The sequence below is a fragment of the Eurypyga helias genome, unplaced genomic scaffold, assembly GCF_000690775.1.
Source record: "Eurypyga helias isolate BGI_N326 unplaced genomic scaffold, ASM69077v1 scaffold9198, whole genome shotgun sequence".
Lineage (NCBI taxonomy): Eukaryota > Metazoa > Chordata > Aves > Eurypygiformes > Eurypygidae > Eurypyga > Eurypyga helias.
This window is the reverse complement of record NW_010264925.1, coordinates 1-27,922: the sequence shown is the minus strand read 5'-3', so window position 1 is coordinate 27,922 and position 27,922 is coordinate 1. Positions and strand designations below refer to the sequence as shown.

The 27,922-nt window shown below is 41.5% G+C and overlaps 1 protein-coding gene across 1 annotated transcript in view; it reads right to left on the bottom strand.

Annotated features, from left to right (window-relative positions):
* LOC104513250 (5'-AMP-activated protein kinase subunit gamma-2) overlaps positions 1 to 24,540 on the bottom strand; it is a 30,197-nt gene extending 5,657 nt beyond the window's left edge. Inside the window, exons 1-8 of the mRNA XM_010156541.1 lie at positions 24,436 to 24,540; positions 11,449 to 11,530; positions 9,960 to 10,018; positions 7,006 to 7,051; positions 6,185 to 6,239; positions 4,169 to 4,295; positions 3,049 to 3,214; positions 2,684 to 2,721 (exon numbers count right to left, since the gene is read on the bottom strand). Of these exons, the coding sequence (XP_010154843.1) occupies positions 2,684 to 2,721; positions 3,049 to 3,214; positions 4,169 to 4,295; positions 6,185 to 6,239; positions 7,006 to 7,051; positions 9,960 to 10,018; positions 11,449 to 11,530; positions 24,436 to 24,507 (645 nt within the window). The 5' untranslated portion in view covers positions 24,508 to 24,540. The remainder of the gene's footprint in view (positions 1 to 2,683; positions 2,722 to 3,048; positions 3,215 to 4,168; positions 4,296 to 6,184; positions 6,240 to 7,005; positions 7,052 to 9,959; positions 10,019 to 11,448; positions 11,531 to 24,435) is intronic.
* Positions 24,541 to 27,922: the final 3,382 nt, after the last annotated feature.

Here is a 27,922-nt window from a genome sequence, read left to right as displayed (position 1 = left end):
TGTGGCATCCAGTAGATACACATTTCTGGTGTAAATGGAGTCTGTTCCAAGTCACATATTAAACAAAGCAGATGCTCCCCAGCTTCAGTTTTTGGGAACAGTCAGCCACGCTGGTATGTTAAAGACCACATGACAGACTGGGTTAAGTGACAAGGCTGGTCTGTGATACGCATTAGGGCAAGTAAAATCCCCTTACTTTGCCATCTGACATTTGGCTTGATGTCACTCATCCTGCTTTCGCCGTAAGTAGAAAATGTGAAGTTCTACAGATTTTAGAATGCATGGAATATATTTTAATATACACTTTCTATTGTTTGTTTCTGATAGGCATGGGGAGGACACCAACGGCTCTGAACACCAGCCACGAAGGAGATCTTAGTGGAAATCTCAGCAGAGAACAAAATTAAATGTTTTCTTCAGCACCTTATTTGTGGGCTCAAGCTCCCTCTCCTGGACTGTACTGGCACTGCCATTTGACAACAATTGGGGGTTTGTGTGTGTATATACATTAGTAAGTACGATAAAAAAACCCCATATAAATGAAAACACATCACCACCACTAAAAGGGAGAGGATGAAGAGTTTGACGGCTGACACTCTCAGCTTTCACTGTAAGACAGGACCATGCTTGTAGCAAACGGACTGTGTCCAGATCAGCAAAAGCTTCCTTCGCAGGCGAGACCATTTTGATAGCGTTGGCACACCCCACCCTATTGATTCTGTGTACCAAAGCACCAAAAGGAAGAACAAAGGACACCTCTAAAATGAAAACACTGGACCAAGCAATAAAATTAAATTAATTTTTGGCTAGAATATGTTGTGATTGGTCATGTTTTTTTACTGAATTACACTGAACATGACAAGTTTGAGATGGTCATAAAGAGAGAAGCAGTTTTAGTTAATTAGTGTATTTAATTCCTAATGAAGGACATTAGGAGAACATAAAAGCCTCTGCAAACTGAAGTCATCCTACCCACAGTAACTAGGGCAACGTAAAGCTATTTCTATGTCATCACACCACTTCCAGGTTTCTCCCATCAAGAACCTGAAAATGAATTCAGAACTGCAGGAAAACAAGAATAATTCATCACCTGCAGCCAGCTGTATACACAGGCAGAGCTTAGAACACAGCTTTAACAAAGACAGCAGCCACATGGCCTAAAGTTAAAAGCCACCAGCTGAATCTCACAAGTTTATTTTTATAGGAAGATCAGGTGATACATTTCAGACTTTCATTTTTCTTCTATTAAAGCCTGAAGATCAGGTTGAAGCAGACGCATGAAAAAACAGAAGCTTCAGAGATGATTATCTAAGGAAACAATCTTTATCCTGCTGTTTCATTAGTAAACTAGTCTATGCGAGCACAGTGTCAGACAATCAATAGATGCTCCAACTCTTCCCCATGGTACTGGCTGGGAACAAACAATTATATCCTAAAGCCTTTGTGGTGGTTTCTCTTCCTGATCCCAATCCATAGTATTTTCCAAAGAAACAATCCAGCATCTCTAAAAACCCTTTAAATGTTTGCTGTCTCATCACTTAAAAGGAGAGAAGAAGTGAAAAACATAAACCATCTTCCTTTTAGTATCTTTATGAAAAAGAACAGGATACATGTCCTGCCTCAAAGTCTAACACAGCAACAAAGTCAGTTGAAACCCTGAACCAAGTGCGAAATTCCATTTTCTCTATGTTAGATCACTCTGGCTACAGCTACTACCTAACCCCCTGCGAGCTTTCCATGGCAGAACAGGAGCTTACGCAGGAGAGAATCCCAAAGAACAAAACTACAAACACTCGGAAAAGACAGGTAAGGACAGTGACATCACAGAGTTTTCAGTACTAAGAGAGCACTGTTTGCAGGCAAAGAGATTTACGAGCATAATGTACTCCCAGTTGGGACTGCTCTCCGTGTTTCTGAGAGCATTCGATGCAGCGATTCAGACATCTGGACTCTTCATCAGCACCGGCAGGCTGCTGGTGGAACGAGCAACCTGGGCACTTAAATCTCTAAAAAGCAGTGTAGCTATCAGAAGTTCCTATTAGAAGGCAGGTGCATACAGCTGGGAGGTGACAGGGATAAGGGAAGCTAAGTATGTTTTTCAGATATCTAAAGATCACAAGAATAAAAGAGCCCTCACTCTCCGAGGCTGGCAAATCATGGCATGAATCCGACTATGCTGTTGCACTCCTAAGGGAAAACAGTGGCCTGAATTAGACCTAAACCAGAAACGTGCAATACTCGAGTCGGAGCTCACACAAAAGAATGGGCCAAGTAGTTTCAACTCACTGAGAAGGTCAAGTCATGCAAAGTACCCAGACTACATGGAAGAATGTGCATTCTCTCTGAAAAGAGACTGTGGAATGGCAGGGGCTGGGAAAAGAAAATCCTCTCTCAAAAATAGAAACAGTATTAATAGTTTTAACATCTATGCCCTCTTTTTGCAAGAGTACAGCCAGGCCTAATTTTGGGTAACACTCAGAGCAGCAGGCAGCCATGTGCAAGCAGTATTACTAAAGACAGCTTAAATACATAGAGTAAAAAATGCCGTGCAGGGTGAATTCAAGACTATGTTGTTCTGTTTGTTAACTATTTTTTCCCTTAGGCTTTAGTTAAAACTGACATATTAATTTGCAAATGCTTACTGCACATAAAATATAGAATAAATCGTAAGAGATATACTTACTATTACATCAAATTTGGAATAAATATCTACAACTTTTCCTACAAAGAAAAACAAAAAAGTTAAAGGGCTTAAAATACCAAATTTTTTTTCTTACTTTGTGCTTTTATTTGTTATAATTACACAGAAAGAAGAGACAGGTCAAGAAGGAAAGATGGAGAAAAACCCCAAACAACCTACCAAACCATGAAGTTCTTCCAAGCTTAGCAACCTACATCCTGCATAAATATTTCTTTATTTTCCCTCTCCCCCCCGCCCTTTTTTTTTTTTTTAAAGTTCTTTCTCCTCCTTCCCCCCTGCCCCATCAACCCAGGGTCCAGCACCCTTTCTCTTACCCCATCTCTGCATACAGAAGACCCAACACACACCTGACTCATCCACAACAGGTAATGCCGATATCCTTCTCTCTACAAAGATATTCAAGGCTTTAATGATAGGAGTGTCTGGATGTATGAAGGCAATGTTGTGGTAAGTTCCTATTCCAAGTTCATCCAGGTTCTTCTTCATAAAGGCAGGCTTTGGCATCTCTGACATCTAGGGAATTCAGAACGAATGGATTGACAGTGGTGGTGAGCAACAGTATAATTGGGTTTATTTTAATTACTATTAGTAGCAGCATTAGTGTTATTAGTATCACTAATATTAATTTATATTCAATTAAACAGTTCCTATCTCAATCCACAAGCTTCCTTGTCTTTTCCTACAATCCTCCTCCTCCACTAGAGCAGGAGAAGGTGAGCAAGCTTAATTGCTAGCCAAGGTTAAGCCATGACAACAGTGCAGTTTTTTGCATCTACCATGTTTCCATACGACTGGGGTATGCATGAGGAAATCTGTATTCACTCACACAGCTACAGGCTCCAAATGATTGTTGCAGTAATTTGCTGCTAGGTTAACAAAGCCCAAACAAACCCGGATCTAGAAGCGTTACTTCTGTTCAAAACAGCTCTAAATTAAGACTATGTAACTGAGGGTTTTTGCCCATTTCTTTATTTTTGTAGTGATCCTTCACTCAAAGCTTTTGATCCTGAGCTACGTCATTCCCACTGAAACTGGGGAGAGAAGACAGCAAACCATACTATGTGCTGAATGTTTGTTTTGAACTCCTGTTGCTTTGCTTGGCCTCCTGTTTGTTTGGGTGACTAACGTAAGCCACAGCAAGTAATGCTGACCTCATCTGAGACAACCCTCTTGTTCTGGGGAACAAGCTGCTGAGTAGGTCTTCCAGAAAGGACAGCAAGCTACTCAGATAGCCAATACAAGCCTGTGGTGCTTAGGTTTCTTTAAATGACTAAAACAGAGTAAAAGGTAATATACAGGTCCTACACCAAGCTTTAACTTCTTTGTTACCGAAAAAAGATGCACAGACACACTGAATATGGAATTTTATCAAGATTTTTTTGTACTAAGAGTTAAATGACTTTAGAGATGTCCACTGCGGGGGGAAAGACATCCCCACAAAAGCAAACCATAACTTTAAATACTTACAAAAAGCTGGAGGAACTTGAGGATTCTTTTATGGGTAAGTATATAAAGTGCATTTCCACTGACGGGATCGATAACTGGCAATCTGTGGATTTTGTTTTTGATCAGTGAATATACAGCATCAAAAAGGCTGAGGAGAAAAACGTTCATTTTTAAGATGCATTCCAGCTGACAGTGAGTAGCGTCAAGTGACATGACATATTTACAAACACCCACGAAGTACACCTCATGAGCAGTTATTTAGATGTTCACCATTACAGAAAACAGAATTCAAGGGATTTCAAATTAACTTTGGCAGCTGGTAAAAGAGATCCACAACAATATGTTCATGAATATCTAACACCAATAAGAGAACACAATTTAGAGTGACTTTTTGCGGTAGAAAGAATAGCAAAAATATTCCTGCACAACTGTAAATTGCTTTTCCAGCAAGCGCTGTGCTCACAGCACCCCTGCACTCAGAACAGGTATTTCTGTTCAGAGAGGTAGACAACAGTGAATAACAGTGTTATTACCCCTAATGCATCTCGATCCCAAACTTCTCTACCATTTTCTAGGAAGAGCATTTTTATGGCTAAATGCATATATGCGATTAACCCAAAACAATTACCTAATGATTTCATTGAATTATCGTTGGGGATGGGTAAAAAGTTATCGTCAGGAGATACAAAACATTCCTGTGGACACTGCAGACAACCAAGCAATATTCCACTCCGCGGAAGGCTGCTCTTCTTCCAAGTAAGAGTTTTCCTCCCACCCGCCCTGGTCCCAGTAAGACTATGATCAACCAGTTCGTAAATAATAAACGTAGTAGGGCTTTGATAAATGCCTGCTTGCTGGAGTAGGCTTCTTCCCGCACAATAAACTGCATGTTCCGAGCCCATTACAGGGATGAGCCAGCCCCATCTGAAATACACAGAGCCAAGATTCCCACCATTCCACTGTAGACTCCACTCCTGGAGTAGGCACTTAAGTCCTGAGTGCTGCAAGCTGACTGTCACAGAACCCAAGGCCATTTCTGGATCAGGTCTTGACCTGACTTGCTGTATCCTTTTACGCACGTCCTACTGCATCTTCTTTGCTGCACCCCCAAAGCAACTCTACCATTCTGTGGTCTTAACGATACTCTGCAATCAGCTGCCGTTCAAAATACATCCCCCGTGACTTCACTGAGTAACTTACGCCTTAGTGGCAACTCTACTGAGGGCACAGCATATCATCACTTCGAGGTAATCACTAGAGTTCCCTTCATCGGTCTCCTTCGACAGGGCATAAGCAACCCTACCCCACAAACTGAAAGAACTTCTGGTTTGGCGACTAAGCAGAACTCAAGTTGTTAAGGGATCAGCTAAAGCTCTCACTCTAATCAGCTTTGAAAAATAAGGTGTAATAGCAGTTCAAAAACTATTTCTTTCCAATTCTACCCAGAAAAGGACAGCCATTCATATTCTAAGGAACACAACCTCGCGATAGAGCAGAACAAGACACACAGGCACTGCCTTTCCTTTAGGGAAGGGAAGCTCCTTGCGTTGAAAAGTACTGTAAGTTTTCAGTGTCTGTGATTGCTGAGGACAAGAGAGCCAAAAGGCTCTGTCCAGTTTTTTTTATTTCCATGAAACAAATGTGACTTGCACACTTGAAGGGTCATCACATGGCCTTCTCTGCGTGTTTTTTGGCAATGAATTTTGATTCATTTCTAATTTATTTACTAGAACCGTTACACTGATGTGCTGATCACTCCCCCATGCTGGGGAGGAGTGAGCCAGTGGCTGTGAGGGGTTAAACCACGACAACTTTGATAAAAGACAAAAGTTAAACCAGAAATTATCTTCTCTGGATAACTGAAGTCCCCACTTGCAATAAAAGGCTCTCACACCTTCTTAATTAGACTGACAGTCCTTCATTACCCTACTCCAGTTTATAATACATGTTTTGTTATCGTATAAAGAACTCCTAAATTCACTGTTGAGATGGAGTCGGCTTATTACAAGTAAAGGAGACTGAAGAGCAAAATCCTACCTTGCATCTGGGGAGATGTTCACTAAAGGTTTGAACGTCTCTTGTAAATAAAGCTCTGCGTATAGGAAATTAATAGACCGTTACCACTTCCCATGAAACCATCAGCTTTGTTATGAAAGCATTTTATGAATTCATTTGCACAAAAGTAAGTGGAAGAAAGAGAACAATACATATAGTTACTCAAGAGTAATGTGCCTAAGTGGTGGAGTAGCTATAGAAACACGAAGACAGCAAAGGATTTACCAGCAGGACTAAAACAATCACCACCAGAGGTCCCTGCTACAACAGCAAATAACTCTTCACCAGTTCCTTTCCCGAGAGCCTGCTGCATAGAGTACTTCTATCTATTATTTCATGGCACAGGGTCTCGTTTAGGCACAAAGCCTCCTCCCAGCATTCGGCACTCCTGTTCGCACCACGCAATTCACTCAGGCGCAGACTGTCACTCATCCATCAGTTCACTCAATACGCAGGGTCATTCATCTGTTCATTCTGCGTCCTGACTCGGACACATTTCCGTTCCACATGTAACCATCAACTCGAACGCCACACGTGCTGCCTTACTCCAGTTCCTTTTTTTCTTTCTTAAAGAGCATGATGGTGCTAATCATGAACAAGTGGCAAAGTAGCATATATAGCCCAGATCACACTGGTTCACGTACTATAAGCAGCAGGAGCCAACAGACAAGCTTTTATTATTCCTGCTTTCCTTAGGAAGTATGTGAAGAGAGACAAGGTAAGTCTATGATTAAATAGAAATCCAGTATGCTGACAAACATTAGAACATTTTAAATTATCAACCAAGTAGTAAATATTCTTACCCCTCCAGGTTTCTATCTTGTGCTCCTCCAATTCATAAATCTGAACCTACAATGGGGAGATGAAGAGTTCAGCTTGAAGCATTAATTTTAACCCCCAAATCATTAATAATAATATAAATATCCAAATAGTTTCCTTACATTTAATTGCAGGCAATCTAAGAGTAAGAACAGTCCAGAAAAACATTTCTTGGCACCAACAAGAAGAGGATAAGGTGCAATCCTGCTCAATGCAGAGTACCATCCTGGACCTATGATTCCAGGGGACAGGAAAGATCTTTTATCTGCCTAGGTCTGTGGTGTAGATCTCTTCTAGACCCAAAGGCATCTCCTCAGTTATATGTCTCACCTTAGAACAATCATGCCAGAGTAAACCCTCTGATGATTCCTCACACTGAAGCCAGATAAAAGCTTACCCTGATCACTTGACTTCATGCTAAGAGGTGAATTTTACTGTTACTTCATTACAACCACGCACTCTTGCTTCTTTTAGTGCTCAGTTCAATCAGAGGAACCAACACTATTTCCACACACACACCCCCCTCAACGGAACCTTTTACTGATGTTACATTCAAGTGTTCCTGGACACTGTGTCTAAGCCATGCGTGCTCTCGGCATTTCTCCTGCGCCAGCAGTATGGCTCATCTGACTTCCCCAATTTCAGCTGGTCCCAGGACCAAATAGGCAAAAGTGACTAAAACATCATTAGTTTTCTGCTGGTGTAGATTCCTTACCTGGTGCACAAAAAGGACAGGCAAATGATGCTGGAGAAAGGACGCGCCAAGTCTGTGCCTTTTGATAGCGGCTTATCAGATCAGCAAAAACAAAGCGCTCTCCAGCATCCATTCCCTGGACTTTAAAAACCCCACCCAAAACCCACCACCCAGAGCTAGACATGGTCACATCTCCAACTTCCTGCTGTTCAGCAGCTATTTCACAAAGTCCCTTGCCGAAAGGCTGCATGACCTCCCTGCAGCAGGTCCCTCTACCTCGCCGACGGTTCTCTAAAACCTTTCAGATGCGAAAGCTGCCAGCCACTCGCACGGGCAGTGGCAGCCGTTAGAGCCTGGGCCAAAGGAGCCCGTCATCCCTCACAGAGCTCTGCTCTGGCAGGTACCCTGAACACTGCTGCAGCTGAAGAGCAGAGATCTCCACAAAGCCTGCTACATTCATCTGAGCTAAAGGAGACTACACATAGACTTCTCTCTGGAATTGGCATCCTTTGAAGAGTATAAGGGAATGTTACACTGATATACTGTAATTGGACTACTCAAATATACCATTTTTGGCTGGCACAAATAAATAACCTTTTAGAGCACTTGACCAAAAAGGCAGTTAGGGCAGTGCAGAAGATCTAAGTGATCAGCAGAACAGGAGACTGCTTTAGATGCTAGTGAGATGAAGCTAAACCTAGTTCTTGGACCATGCTATAGGGAGAAACTACCTTGAGGTTCCTCAATTGTTTAAAGATATTATCTAGTACACAAACAGCAACATGCTGCACACTATGTTTTGTGATGCATTGGGAAAGAATAACTGAAATACTTAAACATATTTTCAGCATAATTTTACCTATTAAGACTAGAGTACTCCCTGATGGAACTTTTTCTTTTCAAATAAAAGACTGCATTAGGAAGAAACTCTTCACGGAGAGGGTGGTGAAGCACTGGAACAGGTTGCCCAGAGAAGCTGTGGATGCCCCATCCCTGGATGTCTTCAAGGCCAGGTTGGATGAGGCTTGGAGCAACCTGGTCTAGTGCAAGGTGTCCCTGCCCATGGCAGAGGGGTTGGAACTAGACAATCTTTAAGGTCCCTTCCACCCCAAACCATTCTATGATTCTATAAGAAAGGACGGCACACCATACTACCAGCACCTGACAAGAACTTCACTGTACATTTTAAAAATTAACACGAGCTGAGAACCCTAAAACATTAGACGTCTGCTTCATCCAACTGTTCTTGAGCTTTTTAGCTAGTAAATGATAGTACGTATGTTTTCATTGGTAGAGAAGGAATTGTGATTTGACAGGGAAAAGAAAGGGATGCGTTTGTATGGACAGGCAAGCTAGAGAATTCATCAACTGACTGCCAATGGGAATTTTAAATTACAGTTAATTGAAGCCAACAGATCTCCAACCAATTGTGCAACTCAACTGTGTAACTACAATATTTGCATATAATTGACTAGTTTAACTTGTTTATTCTACACAGTCACTCCAAGAACCTTTTCACACATCCAAAACTGTAAGCTAACGTTCTCCTTAACTTCACATACTCCTTTCAGGATAGCTCTATCCTAGTTATGAGACAGAGATCATTATACAAACATACGATCCATGCATGGCTACATCCTTGTTTTTTAAATACACTAAAAAATTCATTGTAACTTAAAGACACACACACCCCCAGTGGTTTTTGGCTGATATTTGCTATTTATACAGAGCTCTGATTATTGTTAAAGCATGTGCTTTGAAACAGCCTGAACACAAATACATACAGAGATCAATAACCGAGTATTTCCCTTCACACTTTATGTCCCATCTGGTTTTCAGTAAGTGTGTTAAGCCTTTGTCCCAGATGCATTAGTCACTAGTTGCAACACTATCCGCAGTGCAGGCTATCATTATGGTATGCACCACACAAAACATCATAAATGGTAGTACTCGTTAAGGAGATGTCTCATGTTTATACATGTATAACTGCAGCAGACAGATTACGTTACCTGCCCAAGCTCACAGGACTGTCATGGCTAAAGCTGGGAACTGAATCCAGCCATCCAGACACCCTTCTATTACCTCCCTCACAAAGCCATCTTGTCTTTCAAAAAACCCACATAAGTATACCGATGACATCTCTCAGCTTCCAAAGACACAAACAATCATCAATCTTTCAGTTTAATATTTCAGCATCTGTACTGCACAGCAAATGATAGAAGTGTAGCTTAACGTCCTACTTACCATTGGAGACTTATAGTATCTATGCAGTATGTTAATGAAGTCTGTAATTGTTAACATTCCTGTAACAAATGACATAAAAACTCTTCAGCTCTATACTTAACATGTAGAACTTCCAGTTCTCTATTTACAGCCACAATATATAATTTAACAAAACATTAAATCCATGTTACACAGTATTTGTATTGGACTCATCAACAGTGGAACTCCTAAACCGTGTTACTCACTTTCACACTGATACAATACTTCAGAATATAAACATACATCTGAATTAATACTCAAAATTATAACCTGTGTGCTTCTCCCTTCTTTCTATCTGACCCAAAGACAACCTTGAATTCAGGCTGCATCCACCTCCAAAAGCATGGAAAGAAAAAGGGGTTTAGAGCATATTTAAGAGTTGGAGGTCTGCCCTTGCCTTTCATTTTCTTTTGGAAAAAAAAAGTGTCATTATGTACTTGCCAAGTCAAGCAGTCTGAGACTCAAGTGAAGGAACAGTATAATGCATTTCCATGAATATTAGAGAACCTCATTCAATCACTTCCATGGTAATTCTCAACGTTCAAACTGAGCTGTGACTTTAAGAGACAGTACAACCACAGTATATGCATCTTAACCACTAACACCAAGCGATGGCATGTAATGTAATGTTGGTGATTAGTTTAGTTAGCCGAAAACATTATCCTTGAGCTTTCAAGTTCTAAAGTTGGAGAAGATGTAGGGAACAGTGAGGCAGGTACATCTGAACTGAAGAAGCTAAGAAATGGGGAAGGGAAAAATTAATCTAGAGGTTAGCTTTTAATCACAGATCTTAGTTACAGACAGAAGATTAAATGAAATAGAAAAGACACACCACATTCCTATGATGTATTGCCCGAAACTACTCCTCCCCTCTTGGTTTTAAGATATTTCAACAAATGCTTTATAAAGTATCCACCATTCATTTCCAAGCATCCTCAATCTACATTCCAGGCCACATGAAATACAGAAATTGCCACTGTGACCTGTTTTCTTACTGCAACAGAGACCTAATTTTGGATATTATCATTGTGTCAATTAAGTTATAAGACTTTTTAAAGAGCAATGCATAGACCTAATGTTTTTCTCCCAACACGGGCCATATCTGTAGCATTCAACATCAGTTCTGGTATTTAAGGATTTCTCAGTACACCTTACTGTGAAGGTGCAGAGGCATGCTCATATCGCGTGTATATTAGGACACTGTTACATGAAGTTCTTTACGTAGTCCCTACCTTTGTATTTCTTTTTTGAGACTATTACCTTTATTTTGAAATACACAAAATCATCATCACAGTTCTCAAAGCAGAGTAACACTATGAAAGCCAGCAACCTGTCATTCCTCACAAGGAGGAGGAAGAAACCCTCTCTGCCAATGTAACTCTACGATTTCAGACCACGGCGAGCCCCAGACCATTTTCTGCAACAGTAAAGCACCCTGGAAATTCAAATAATCCTGAACAGAACTACTTACCTACAAAACTCTGTTTTTTACTCTCCCACAGTGGAGCTGCTCTCACACCATTTGCTACCAAGGCAAAGAAGGCTTTCTTTACCTGCAAAAACAAAAAATGAGCTAATCTTTGCTCTTAATTTAGCATACCAAACACCAACAGAAGGGTTTCCCCAGTTACCAGGAAAAAAGTGCATTATAAGCAGGTAGCTGTTACTCAAAACAAACAAAAGCCACACACACCAAACACATCTTAAGCCTTTTACTTCTAAAAAAGGTTAAAAGCTTTGAAGAAAAACAGATCTGGTCTGGCTATGTGGATATTGCATGTGAAAGCCTCTGATGAACAGTAAGTTGAAAAGGTAGCTCACTAACATCAAATTTATTCCTGTTTGATATGATCCATAAAAGTTATACCCTCCAAAATGATGACATTTTAATTAAATCTGTAATGAACCTTATTATCACAAGTGCCGTTTACAGATAGAGCTTAGCACTTAGACTGTGCTATATTCAATATTCACTATAGCAACAATTGCATGAAAGGCATTAAAAGTCTTGTTTCCTCTCCAGCCTTTACTCACAATTTACACCAATTAAAAGGGATTGTTTGATTATTTTAGACATGACTGACAGTTAAAAGGACGACCTAGCCTGATTTGCTGCTAACAAAACACAGCCAAATCCTTTCAGGTTTGTTTGGTTTTTTAAATTAATAAGCCTCCCCAATTTCCGAATTGGAAGTTGTAAGGTTGTAGTGTTATTCTCAAAAGAGAAACTTCCCAGTGAACACTAGTCCCTGAAGCATGAAGCAGCCAGGCTCTGTTGCACCTCCAAGTCCTGATCTCTTGATCGTGTACTTGAGCATGTTACCCTTCCTGGCCCACCCACACCCCTAAATAGTCATCACGTGGAAAACACGATGCAGAAGGGATGGTTCTTGTCCAGGTGCTCTCCTGGCACAAAACCAGGACACGGCCAATCTGCATCTCTACATCTGTGAAAGAGCTCCTCAGTGCAAACAACACGGAAGTAGCAACTGCATATTAACTGCAGTCTGAACAGACCATGATTGCAGAGTGGTACCTTAGGCCTCTACTTTAAATTATGTGCTAAGGGGCTCCTCTCCACAATGGAGTCAAGAATAAAGGGCTTCACAATCAATGGAATCAGCATTCAAAAAAAGCAGAGGCTAACAAAAATGTTAAGTAGGAAAATAAACCATGCTGTCGGCCATTGTTAGCTACAGCCTTCTTGGAAGAGCCATCCATACCATAGCCAGTGTTGTGGAATATTTAAACAGAACCTCCTTTAGACTCTTAGTGTTACAGCGTAGCAATTTAAGTTTCTAGAAGTTCCTAAGACTTCCACTCTGCAGGAGAACACATCACTGTCTACACCTCTAATTTGCAGTGCAGGTTTCAAATACCTGCTGTTACCCTACTCCAGACTTTAAACTCCTGAATGCAATACAGACTTCTTGCACCCCTATGCAGTCCGACTGCTTCCTTCTGACCATGAGAAGCACATCTACTCTACTGACCTCAGCAGACAACAGTTCTCAAAGCTGCCTGCTGTCTTTACAGACGCCTCTGCCACGTCATCAATAAACACAAATCTGTGTAACAACCACCACCCCTAGACTGCATTAAAACAGAAGAAACCATATGGGGAAAAATACCCAGCATCACAGAGACTGTAAGATACACACCATATAGTATTTATCCAGAAAATGGTTAAATGGAGAGGTCCCAGATGTATTCATCCACTTCACTGACACAGGCAGGAGTCAGGAAAACAAACATTACCCAATCCACTCCAGAAGCGTATTAACTCATAACTAAGACTGAAACCACAAAGAAACCCTCCAGGCGGATGCAAGAAGCATTCCGACTAACAGCATGACACTTCCAGTCAGTGCAGCGAAGGCTAACAGCGGAGAGCTATTTGGGGAGCAGATACGAGACAGAAGTGAGTTCACACAGGCTAACTCCACCTTGGGGCAAAGCAAGTTCTAGTCATCCTTCGTCAAATAAGAGCAAAGTACAGTCACGCTGCCTGAAACCGAGAGCCTTCAGCTCTGATATCTGTCCACGAGTACAGCTATCACGCGAGCTAACAGTCACTGTCAACCCAAGTTTCCCGCAAGAGTCAGACGTTCCAGCTGTGTCAGAGCAGTACAGTAAAGCTAATCTATTACAAACAGTGGTAAAAAACTTGATTCCAGAGAGTAACAACACAACAGAACTCCTCAAGCAACTTCACAAAACTCTGCAATTGATAACCTGGAAAAGAAACATGCCCACAGCAGAAAAGACAGAGCCAACTGTAAGACTTCAGTCAACCTTCAAATTCTTGCTACAGCTACTCTCTCAGACACAGCAAAACACCACCATCCAGCACAACAATCAGACCGGTGAGATGGTAAAATTGAAGTATTACTTTAGATTCAGAAACGACAGCTCAAAAGAGACAATTCCAAAAGATATACTAGGCCAGAAGCTGAGCTTGTACACAATCCAGAAGGAAAAGAAAGCTTCCTCAAAGGATCACTTCTTGCCCTGATTCCATTTGATTTATTCACAAGTTACTTGTCTCCAAGAACCTTCTGTTAGATGCCATCTTGTCTAGCTTCAAAAACCAGATTTTGGAAAAAAACTCAGTGCTACTGAATACATGCAGCTACTGAGATACTTAAATCCTTCATAAAAGACAATAAGCTCACCAAATTTAGTAAAGAAATACCTAGCCTGAATTTAAGTGACATTCCTAATGTTTTCTTCAGTTTTATAGTAGGAAGTGTTACACTTCCTTTTAAATAAAATAACAATGCCACCAGTCCTTAACGTTAATACCTGTCTCTTACTTAAATACAGAAATCACAAAGCAAAAACCCAGCTGCATTCTCCTTTGCTAAAACTGCTCGCAAGCACAAGCACCCACTCATCCACTCACACTTTCCTTTACTTTCTGTGGCTTACCAATTCCAGCTGCCCCAAATACTGCTTGGTGGCCAGCCAAAGCTCTGGGGTGTGGAGCTGGGCTTCCATCCAGCACATTTAGATGTTTCAGTGATGTTCATGCAGAAAATACCCACAAGGACCTTCCTTTCAGATTACATACAGTTTGTAGCCTTTGAAGATTTCTACCATGCCCTGTCTTTGGACCTCCAACAGTGTTTTCAGTTTTCAACCCCACCAGTACTGCTCTTTCTCTGATCTTGGGTGTTGGACTGGCCTGACCTTCACAAAGCCATTGTTCTCCAGCCAGATCCCATAGATTGCTGCTGCTCAACACCATGTACAAACATTCTTTAAACAAAGCACTTCTTTTTAACCATGTAGTGGTCCTGACAAACACAATGAACCATCAAGAATAGAATTTATCCACCCAAATTTAGGACATACATGCTGACCTTGGATATCCACTGCATCTCTTCATAGGCAACCCTGGGAAACAGCCATTTCTGTGGCATGACACAGCAGCCTTGAGGTTAGGTTGTATCCCACTGATGCCATTTTCCCCCGCCACTGACTATCGGATGTCTAGACATTTTCAGTCAGATGAGGAATCCCACATTATGGGACTTGTGTTGGAGTACAGCAACATTCCGTCCTGTAAGTAAAAGGGTCATACTACAGCAAAGGACACAGCGAGTGAAGTCCTACACGTATCGGATCACCTCAACAGTAGGTGCTATCACACTACAGCAAGCAGACTAGGAACAAGCTTTCCTTACTACAGGAACTCATTACACCGACTGTGAATATGTTGAATAAAAGAATCATTTAGGTTAGACAGGGCTTCTGGAGGTCACTGCTGCTGCAGACCATCCCAAGACTTCCACTATAAGCCTTAAGGAGAACGCAGCCTCTTCAATATAACAGTCATTACCAAGGAAGTCTGAGTTAGACCCATAAGAGGTCCTGGTTTTTAGGTGGAAGAATATTTGGAAAACCTTGTTCCTTATGGTTAGTGTGCTCCAAACCACCTCGATTACCAGGCAGTGACACCAGAAGCAATGGTAGCAGACAGAGAACTTCAGACTACAGATGAAGATTTCCCTCACCGGGGGGAAATACTGAAAGGGACACTCCTCATTATGATACAGCAGAATGGTAATCTTATAAGCCCTTGCAGAAATGCTCTCTCAAGCAAACATCTGGGAATGAGGGAAGCATCTGAAAGGAAAACTGAGGATGAGCTTGTTTCCAGAAATCCAGCATGTGTCTACACAGACACACTTACCTCGTTTCACCTAACACTACATTACGGAAAATGTAACTGCATGTGTAAGTGACCAGTGGGTTTCACACTTGTCTTCCAGGACTGTCCCGTGAGGTAAGGAGGGTGACTGCTGCTGTTGTAATTGAATTTGCCTCCCAAAAGGTTGTCCTTGACAAGATGTTTAGGGAAGAGCTGTCACAGTTCCTGGTGCTAAAGGGTCAGAGCAGAAGACACTACTGTGCCAAAGACAACTTAGCACCATTGTCTCCAAGCCAAAGGTAAAACCCAGAAGATAACAAAAGCAAACAACCAGTGATGAACACCTTCAGGTCTAGCTGTACAAAGCAAGAGGATGATGCTAAAAAGCTACTAGTTTGGACAGTGTTAAAAGATCTGCCAGAACTTCCATGGTATGGCTGCCAGCCAGGGGCAAGATGATAAATGTGTACCTCTCTCACCTCATTTTTCACTGTATAAGCCAACACAAGGGCATTAGCTTTACGTTCCTAAAAAGCCCCTGTGTAACCCCAAGAAGTGTCTACTTTATCAGGCCACAATAGAAAGGAAGAAGCTCTTTCCCCCTCCCCCACACAGACCTTCCATAAAAGCAGTATCAGACCCAGCTGATCCTTGACACTCATCATCTGATTCCTGATGGATGGATACTCAAAGATGAGCTAAAACATTCATCATTTTCATTGGGTAAATTGATGAATTCCTATTCTTATTTCACAATGATTTTTAAGGGCTAAAACTTAAAGGAAACATGTCTCAGAGAAGTCACACGTGGACAACAGTATCAAACCCAAATCTTTCAGGCAATCACTGAGAAACAGTAACCCTTCCTAGCATAACAAAATACAACATAGTTGAAAAATTTGGAAGAGGAAGGCATTCAGCCGTAGCAAACCGGGTAAGAAAAGCTGAAGCATCACATAAGGTTAAACTCATATACCCACATACACCTTAAGCATGAAACAGCAAGGCCTGGAGGGCCTTCTCAATGGGACCCTTGTAAAGAGGAAGTGTTTTTCATTTCCAAGGGATAACAGTGTATATATCTTCACAGTATGAGCAAATACAACAGTTACTCTAGAATATAGTCTGTGTTCTCACTGTTGGAGTATGAAGGCACAAGAAAAAGTTACCCCGAGACTTCTCTCTCCGAGGTTCATTCAACACTTGCATTCCAATACTTCTTATCAAGATCACCAAGAGTAGCACAACCAGTCTTGGTTGTAACATGAAAACAGTCAGCCCTCTGCTGTGACCTTTGTACTGCATAAAAGGTGGGCAACCTGCACTTCATTCCCTTGGTCTAAATGCGTTTGAGCTGAAAATGTGAGGAATGGGGCAACAGTTTCTAGCCCAACACAAGCAGGACTACATTTCTACAAGTTGCATAGCAAGTTCTCTCTGCCAAAATCTTGGCAGATCTCAGAGAGGAGAAGAAAAAAAAAAAAAAAAGAGTCCCAACCACTGCGTGTGAGGGAGCGGCAAAGCCCGATGATCTAGCTGCAGTAAGACAGCTTTATAACATGCTCCCCTTCTATTCCCTCACATCACTAGGACTGCAGGTAGTGCTTCTGTAGGAGAGGCTGTAAGGCAGATCTCATCCAAGGAACTCACCTCTGCTTTTGTGTACTTGTGTGACAACGCAGCCAGCGAAGCAGCAGAACAAGGTAACCAACCACTCAAGTCATCCTAACAGTGTCAAATAGGGTGCAAGCCCACTGTCAGGTCCAGTGAGTTATAATCTTGCAGCCCGCTGGAGAAAGTTAACCACCCACTTCTCATCTCAACAGTGACTTGACACAGTATTTGGGAACACAGGAAAAAAACCACAATACTAAGTTGAAAATCTAACTTTGCCACAGAAAGCTCTTCGGGCAACCTTCCTCCTCCCCACTGTCAGCATCGCCTTCAGGTTTTTTATTTCTGTGGCCTGAAAACTTTTGTGAGCTCAACTGAAGTAGCCAGCATTCATCCTCAGATCCCACGCCCATCACCCGGACACTGCAAAAGCAGCACAAGGTAAATACTCTGCAAATGCAGCATCCACGCTGCTTTGAAGTGACACACACCCAGACGGCAACGGCATTTAAACACCTTCAACTGAGGAGGCCGTAATTCCTCCCACACACAAGATCTGAAGGAAAGGAATTTCCAGGGAGGTGGACCATTTTTTTCCAGAGAATCTCCGCATCAGCTTTCCAAGCCATCAAGAGGAAGCTGAAAAACGTTTCTCCTAACTTGTAATCTAGTGATTTTTTTTTAATGCCTTGTTCTGAGGGATCATTACTGGTTTGGTCCTTACATTTCCCAAAAAGTGGCCAATGACATATGGGTAAAGATATTAAACACTGACTTGCAGTTTCCCCCAAATGAAGCCGTAACGTCTGATCCAGACATCTTTAAGTTACAGAAAAATATCACTATGTAAAGAAGCTACTTTGGAAAGTTGATACATCTTATAGTTGATATATAGTTCAGTTTCATAAACTGGCTTGTCTGGAGAGACTAAACCAGTAAGCAAGACTACAACCAACCCTCTCAGCATGACTGTCGCATTCCAATTTGTTTTCCAATTACTCTTTTCTTCGGTCTATGAACTTAGCAGAAGCGTTTCCTCCCTAAAGGCCTGTCTTGACAAAAAGAGGCCACTTAAGGACTTAATACAGACTTTAGACTAGGGAGAGGGCCAAGCAGGTGTCAGAATTTCCTCCTTTACCTTTATCACACCCTCAAGTAAAGCAGAGAAAAATTGGACAAACCTGTTATTAACTGAGAGACTACACCTGCTTTAAGATCTGAAAAACCCCAACCAGCAAACATCCACAAGCAGCTCCTCTAGCTCATGCAGAATTTTGGAAAGCTTACATGAAACCAGATCAAAACTCAGTTGCCTTCTCCATTCACAGGAGATAGAAAGTGAACATTCCTGGTAGATGATGTACTACTAACAGCCAAAGTGTTTAGTAACGTTTAAGAGCTGATGGAGTAACACCCTTCAGACTCAAGCCAAAGCCCTGTAATAACTGGTAATGTCTTATCCCCAAGTTAAAGTATGCAGGCACACATTCTGGATTTCTCCTCAGAAAACAGGTACTACATCCACATGCATAAGTCTCCCTCACCCCACATACATGTGAAAAGGTCCCAATCCAACTGAAGACACCAAACCAAGACCTTAACTGATCCTCTACACCAAAATGCTCATATCTGAACTGGCAATTAAGGGCTCTCCTTCTCCCTCTAACACCAAACATGCCAACTTAATCAAGACCTCTTCTAGATAGATGCTGGTCCATGACTACAATCAGCTCTGCTATTCCATCTTGATGGGGTACTGTGCTGAGACATTTCCACCAGCTCTTTGAGGGGAACCTAAGTGTTCTAGTAAAAAAACAGGACAGCTGCTTTCTGGGACAAAAAAGTCAAAACACTTCAAGGCAGATTGCTGCTGCTAGATTTCATGCCACAATGGGCCAAGAGTAAGACATTAGGTAAGCCTCACAGGCAGAGTCACTGGGATGGGTGCAGAAATTATTTCACAGACGAAGAGCTTACCAGAAAGAGTGGCGATGGGCGGGAAAGGCAAGAAGAAAATGCATGACTTCTGCTCAGTCAAGCACAAACACCTTACCTAAGCCTTGCGCAGATCAAAAAAATTCTGCTTAATTGGTACAATGAACTCATTTATCTACCTCCAGGCTTCCTACTGGTTTTGAGATCCACAGGAATTAAGCTCCTACGCTTGTTATGTACAAGCAAGAGGAACAGCTCTAAGAATCAGAAGAGACTTCCCGTATTATGCCACTGATTCCAGCCTGGTCTCAGCCCACATGTCAGAAGCTAAATTACAATATTTTCAAACAGTTCTGCAGGATGGTTAAGCAAGGAGGGGTGTTCACACTTCTCAGAAATGCATACAGTATATAAGTTTAAATTCAGCAAGTTCGATGAGTTAAAAAAACTCAAAGTCAATTAAGGAACAGACAGACAATCCTTTTGTAAAGCTGTGAGAACGCTGCTGCAACAGTGGACATGGAGTCTGCCGTGTGTTTCTGGAAGCAAAAGACTCTAGAGCATTCTTCCTGGAAGTCTGGCCTATCTCTTTACCTTGGAGAGAGGCAACACCCCAGTCAAGAATGACCTGGAGGGAACAAGAATAATAAACCCATTTGCTGAATAGAGTCAACACAAGGAAGAGAAATACAAATCCTCTTCCACTCTAATGTGGAATCCATGGCATGTTCTGCAGAAGTTGTATTTCATTCCAGCTTGCTGAACAACTCAAGTTTCCAGAAGATTGTTCCAAATATTTTTCTAGTTATATGGTGGAGTAAGAAGTATCTGAGCACTTACTAACATGTGACAGTTACTGACAAAAGGCTACCTCAGTGATAACATCTGATCCATTGCCAACTTAGACTACTTCATTCAACAGAAAGGTTAAATAATCTAACCTTCAAGTCATAAAATTGTCTAAGAATTCTTCAGGATATAAAAGGAAAGAGTCTTTAGGATTCCAGAGCTTATTTTTGATGACTGTTTCCACATAAACAAGATACTAGTTTCTAAAGAAGTGCTGGTTTTAAAGGTCACGGTGAGCATAAAGGTCACGGTGAGCGAAAGGTATGTATGTTTTAGTATTATATTTGTTTTTAACAGGTAAGAATCTAATTTAGCCAAAGGTCAGATAGACCTTTTCAGGCCACAAGAGCTTATACAAACTTCCCAAGACACAGACAGTGCATCTGCTAACAAGCCGTTCTTGGGACTACAGACTGCTGCTCCGTATGGTGCAGGGAAGTCCCACTCTTACACTTACCTTTGACATTCCTCCCAGAGGGTTAATTGCTCTGCGCTACAAACTAAGCTAATCCTTCTCATCTTTATGTAGGCTGGGCAAAGTCAAAACAAATTAGGTCGTAAATCTGTTTGAAGGCCAGATAAAATTCTGGCCTAAAGTAAGCGTCTAGAGCTGAGCTTCAGAGACTCCTGTAATCTAGGTGAGAGCCATCTCTTAAAAACTCAAATGGAGCTCAGGATGGGGGGAAAATGCATTGGTCTCCAAAGAAAACAAAGTCAAATGTATGCAGAAACAAGGAAAATGGTGAAATCGCTTTAGCAGATGAAGATAGTATCACCAGAGAAAAGTAATCTGACTGCTAGAATGCGAGCAGAGTGCTGTGTTTTGATGTTTGAATTTAATAAGGGAATTGACTAAAACTCCTGTTTTCCTTCAAAGCATCAATTTCAAAGGAAAAGATTAGATTGCTGTGTCACTGTATGTACCTGATACAAGTTAAAACCAACACACAGAAAGTAAAGGCGGGTGGGGATGTCACCTTATTTCCCCAGACCACTGCCCCATTACATGCATTAACACTTGTAGGGGACTCGAGTGCTGTGCTGAGGACACAAGCTGGTAACCAGTAAATCTGCATTCAGCCTAGTGGTCTCCTGCAGTCCATTATAAAGATAATCCAGATGCATTTATTGAATAATTAGAATGAAGAACAATAAGCAATTGCTCATTTGCAGAGAGCCCTTGTGGGGACAGCCCTCCTAACCCCCTTCAGAGGGGCTGAGAGGCCTTTTGTCTGCATCCTGGGAGATGTGCAAGCGATTATAAAGACAGTTTATGCACTGCGAGCTGCACACTGTTGCAACTTGCCTAGTTTCCACACCATCCACCAAGCCAAATTTCCAGACTTCACAGGACAGCTCATAACATCTAATTGTCTCCCGACTCCCTTCCTGGTCTGATCAGGCTTTGAAAAGTTTCTGTAATGTGCGTCAAGCAAAGATAGCATCTTCTCTGGGAAAAGTAAAAGGCTGGAGCTTGTCAGGAACAAGGAGTATTCATGGGTCACAGGCAGGGGAAAGCCACAGCACTGAAGCAGAGTTCAACATGAATCTATAAATACTTATGAGGAGCAAATACTTACAGGCTGCATCTGTATTAGTGAACTAGAAGGCTGGAAGAACAGTCCACTGTCAGCCTAACTCATGAGACCTGTGCCAGCTTGCGCTCTCACAGGCAGCATCTGCAACTTCTCAGGGTTCAGTTTAGGCCAGGAACCATTTCAGGTAGGCAGACTAGATGCAGATACTCTTTTTCAGGGGAAATGTAAGCTAAGATATTATGGCAAATTGAGTTGTGCCATTTGGCCTCAAGCAGGTAAACAGACCCCGGCTCAGACCATTTTATTTGTTGAGTATAGATGTTTCTCAGCTCTGTGTCAAGTGACACAGTCTCCAGCTGAAGCACAGCACACTTTTTCTTTACCATATGACCCGAGGCCTAACAGAAGTGCAGGAGAGGTACCACTGCTTTCACAATACCTTAAGTAGCTGCCAGCTGCACGGGTGAATTCTGGATACACAAGACCACGCTGGTGTGCTAGCTCTAGAAGGAACAAGGTGTTTGGGAGGTACTGGAATCAAGAGACCCCCTCCCTTCACTGACAAATAAGCAGGACTGAAGAGACTATCAGCCCATTCCCGCCCTTTATTAGCCACTACTGCTGCTATTTTAAGCCTTTGTTTCCAATGTAACGGCACCTTACCATCTCCTCTCGCATTCAGGGTTAAAGCAGATTCCTTACAAATCTTTACCCTAACTCCCTCAAAGACACCGAGGCTAAGCGTTTACTTTTATGACTAGATGTTGTTTCTGTGCCGTGTTCTAAGTTAACATCTCCAGTTTTCCCACAGCTAACAGCAGTTTTGGAATACTTTCCACAAGATCTCATGAATAAATTTTCCAGGGTAGAAGCATGTGATGTGTGCTGTGATTCCTAGCCGGTAGAGGGAGACGGGATACTGCAGTCCAATACAAATCCAGGGCCAGTCTTCCAAAAAATGCCGTTAGAACACAGCACAGCTCAATTTTCTTCTTCCTTTGACTACTACTGGCTTACGCTAAAAGGGAGGCAAAAAGTCAGCCCATATATATTCTATTCTAGCTCTAGCACTATTAAAAACCTGGATTCAAATCTCTGGAGAACTTTTTCAAGGCACAAAGCTTTTTTGTTTGTCTAAATTAGGAGAAACATCTATTTGGGTAGGGGTGAAATAGACTAAGAAAGACAAGTTATTTGCAAAATTCTCAGCTTGAGAGGACTCATCAACACTGTTTCCAAACTGCATACTATGTTTTCAAACCAACAACTGATACAAAGTCCTGAAAATAAGTAACATGCATATTAAAAATTAAAACACAAAACACATTTTAGAGGTTTGTTTGACCACCCTTTTTAGGTATATTGTCCATCATGTACTTATTTAGCTGTTTACAAAAACCCAACTCTATTTTTATATTTGACACGTATATGCACCACCCACACTGTCAGGTTGAAGAAATGTGTTTTGAAGATAGTAGAGGTAGAATATTACTACTAGGAGGTAAAAGAACTACAAAGGGAAATACTGAGGTATTTAGAAGACCTCCTAGTATAGCCCAGAATGAGCGTCCAGATCAACTTGTTTTATGTTTTCTTAAATAACCCTGTAATTTACTAAGTTTTGCAAAACCTCTGAGGAGTCAACCAAGGTACCAGAGGCAACACGTTGAAGCCTCAGTGTTAACCCTGTAATTCACTAGTTTTGCAAAACCTCTAAGGAGTCAACCAAGGTACCAGAGGCAACACCTTGAAGACTCAGTGTGCTCAGTGTTTAAAGAGAGTCAAGAGATGAAGGAAAATCCCTCACTAGCAAGATGCCCAGATAATCAAAAAAGGTCCAGTGCTGAAGTTAAAGCTGCCTTTTTTTTTTTTTGTACCAAGCAGGAACTGAAGATCCAGTGCTTTTAGCCATGCTGCAGAACTCAAGGATGTTGTTGGTCATTGTGTAACTAGACCAATAGGTGTGCAATGCTCTTCATCCACCCCATTACTTTGCCTGTTGTGCAACATAAGCTTTCCATCTTTGAGGTCACAGCACTCCATCTTGCATTATATATGGTTGTCTGATACACAGCTGTGAACATTTTGGGATTAAATATCTGTTACATGGTCCTCTATGACTGTAGAACACTTAAGTCTGAGCAGTACATTCCAGATCAAAACTACTCAATGCGCTTAGTTGTGACAGAACTGGAGCATCTTTAAGAAGAAAAACACACCGAAACAAACAAAACCCAAAGCAAGCCAAAACACACCCTTTGCAAAATCCGGGAAACAAAAGAAAGCCGCAGCTTTCTACCACACTGCAGAACAGACTACTCTGCATAGCAGGCAGCTAATGCCTTCTTTTGGCAAACAAACTCTTCAGACAGAGCCAAGAGTCTAGCAGATGATTTACTGATTAAAAGCAAAAATGAGAAACTGAAAACAAAAATTTTCTGGAGAATGTAGTCATTTGCATAATTAAGCCATCCATTTTAGTCCTAAATTGACTCACCAATATAGCAGACAGGCTCAAAACACCTGGACACTAAGTATTGCACATGGATTTTACAGAAGATATCTTTACATAAATTCTGACAGTCATGACAAAGCCAATAGAAATTTGGGCTCATCTGAAAGTTTTTTAGATAGTGATTCCAACTGCAAAACAAATGACATCCTCTTTCTGTTCTGCTAGGAAGTCCTCCCCCAGCTCCTCCTCTAACATAACAAAGATGCAGTTGAAACAGTACGAGGTTGTACAGGCAAAGCACAGCATTGCGGGAGAATTTCTCCTCAAGATATCACATTCCATTTAACACTTAGGAAACAGCCATTTAAAAAGGAACTGCAAGCAAAGACAGACCGAAAGGAGAATACTCACTTGTAGCGTAGTGTCGAAAACAACAAGCTTAGAGCTTGTTGGAACAATGTCATAACACTTGTGTGACCTCATGAATCGCACATAAATATCACTTTCCGATTCTTCGAGTGCTGTAAGTAAAAATATTACGTTGTTTTATTTAAGTAACCTTAAAAAAGTAAAAAAACATGCCAAATCAACTGAACACCATTGCAGAAGGCCAACCCTAAAGCAAAACTCCAATTCACACTTTCAAATCTGGACTGACAGTCACGCTTTCACACTTTGCATTTCAGACTCAGCTCTCCTTTCAAATTAAATAGAACAAAGACAGAATGCATTGTTCTTCCTTGATGTGAAAGGACTTCCATACCGAAATTCTAACAGCAAACTACTGGAACATGCATCTGAACTCTCATTATGCAGACAGTCTGAAACTTAAGTGGCACCAGGCTTGACCAACTCAAGCTTCTTAAGTTAACATTTCTCCAATCTCATCTCTGTCCAGACCCCTTTTCACATAGTAATTTTGTACTTTCTAAACAGGCAGCAGGTGAGTTATGTGATCAGTTCCATTCTCTTCAGGCTACTTCACATCACAATTCCAACACTACTTATAAAAGCAAGATCCACTTGGCTAGAATGGTTTTAGTGTGGCATGTCCGTAGCAATCTAGTTCCCATTCAGTTAGATTTACTTTGCATCTGTCAGAGTTTCTATGCACAGGCATAGAGTCTTCAGATCTGCTCAGGGATGTTAGCTTTTTTTAAAGCAGTTCAGCCCTCCATTCTTTACAGCAGGTGCCTAGAACTTGGTCAAGGTTAGCCCCCCCATCATATATGCACCCTTTAGACCCTGTAACAACACACACACTTGGTCACGTGTTAAACATTTGAAGAGTGGAGGAAAAAGAAAATAAAAACCCTTGAAATACCTATTGATCATCGAAGAACTTAATATTAGGAAGCTAAAAACATCTCAATCCTCGTGTGCTAGATTTGCTCAAATCACTCATCTAGCACTGGGCAAATTCCTTGTCATTCCCCCAGAGCAGCTCAGCACAGCTTCTGCAGTCCAGCTCTACAGAACCAAAGCTGGACCTCCCCTGCAAGGGGCTCCTCTAGGATACTGGCAGGCTCTTCTACTTATTAAGCACATCCATCTCCAACTCTCATTACTCCTTAAAAAAAAAAAAAAAGCCTTTTCCACACTGAAACACAAACAGTGTGAAATAGAAGTTCCATAGGAATTCAGAAGAGAGTCCAACTGGGAGGAAGCAGAAGAAAAAGAAAATAATTTGTAGAATTTGCGTTCCTATAGAAGTCAGGCCCAGAAGTGACAATAGCAGGAGCTAGGAAGTGACAAGAGGTTTGGAAACCATGTGAGTGAACTGATAAGGAAAGGACTGGTCAGATTTGGACGATGCTGGTGAGAAACCACCTTTATGAGATGATCCCAAAGGGGAACTGGTACTGACTTGTCAAGGGCATGTACAGAAGAGGTTAAAAAGGGTAGTTTGGGACAGATAAACCTTTATAAGCCACTAATACACTAACATCTTATCACTCTAACTTCTGCAATAGCATAAGCAGCTACTGTCTGTACAGAATTACTTTAGTGCCCTGTGATAAAAGTGAGTTGTTGAGGGTTTTTTGTTGGTTTTTTTGTTTTGTTTTCTTTAAACACACAAACCAGAATTGAGGAAGTGACAAGACACTAAGCATTAAAAACAGTGTTAGATTTACATGACATACTGGGAACTCTGGTCTTTAAGAAGTTAGGGTTGCTACTACAACCATAAATGCAGTCTGCCCCTCCATGTGGTATCAGAGTCCTTACTTTACTCTCAAGTTTGTCCATGGGACAGTACACACCAACAACTGCACTTGAAATGGTATGTCAAAGCACCAGTAAATAAGACGGGCTACTAACATGATCTGCAAGCACAGAGACGCTGCACTCATGTCTTTCCCCAGCACTACAGAAGCCACAACAGCCAGCCTACAGAACAGGATGACACTAGTTTTTTTACCAGTTTTAGTCCCCTGCCTCTTTCTTTAGATACATTCCAATTGCTACACCAAAACATATAGTGGTCCAACAGATCTGTATCACCTGCAGACCAAGTCTATTCCCCACACTGACTGGAACAGAGGTTCTCCAAAACCTTCACTCTGGGAAGTTCATATTCTAATTCTGAATCTGTACTTTCTACTGCCATAACAATATACTTAGTTGTATATAAAGTCATACTACAGATAGAAACAAGCATAGGAACACAGTCAAACAGCTGATAAGCTACAAAACAACTAGCCATTTTTAGGTGAAAACAAGTACACTCTTAGCAGAGCACATCACTGCCCAATAGTCTTGCCAACTTACTGACAATCATGCAAATGTGATGTGTCACACTAACAAGTGCAGTAACTGTGAAGCAGGACACATTGCCAGATTTAAGAAGGTAAAGCTGCTAATGGCAGTCACAGTTAAACTGGACCTCAACAGTCCTCATCCACTCAGCGCATGAGATAGCGTAGGGTGAGACAACACCTAGCCAGTCTTCCAAATCAGAGGTGGCACCACAAAGCAACTGCTTCCCAGACCGACACCGGAAAGTTACAATTAAAAACACTCAGAAGCATGAGACAGCCATCTGTGAGCACTGTTTAACACCCATGTGAAGAGCTAGGAACCTTTAAGCAGGATCTGAACAAGGATCTAATTGTCCAGCTGGAACTGAGGTTTATTTCTACAGAAGATCCTTATACTATAAGCAATTATAATGCACTGCATTATTAGTTAGTAACTAAACATTCAAAACGTAAGCAGCACTGATCTAATTCCTATGTCCTAAATAACTTCATGAAGTGTTGGAAAGGATATTTAAGACCTTCTAACACCTTCAACTACTTGGGATTAATACACAGATGCTGTAGCCTAATTCTTTGTAGAGGTACTGTACGCACATTATGCACATGCAGCTTCTCAAAGGAGAAGAGGCCTGTCAGGCTGAAGGCTTAGCACTTCTCTGGGGAGCACTCACACCCACCTTTCCTGCACAGCACAACTAGACAGGACATAGTTGTCTTTACGGCTCCTCTCACCTTCCACAGGACAGACTTACTGCCTTTGGTTGTATCCACCCACCACAGTGCTGCAAACACAAATAATCAAATATAAACACCCTAATGTCCATTAGGATATTTCTAGTTTATTACCCATTTATTTTCTAATGCCAGTCTTAGTTGTTTTTCTAATAAATACTCATCCTTTCTGGCTACTATTAAACTTCTGCAGTCTTACCCAGTGCCTGCAAAGCAGTACTCCCTTTGGATGGACAAGAACAGATGCCTTTTGCTCAGTTAAAGATCTCCCTCAGCCTCTGTACATCATCTCCGATTTGCATAGGAGATCATCTGCCCAACATGCAGGAGCTATGAATATACACTGGCCATTCTTCCTCCATGAAGTCATCAACATCTGAGCGTGTTACTATGAGAGTGGCGTA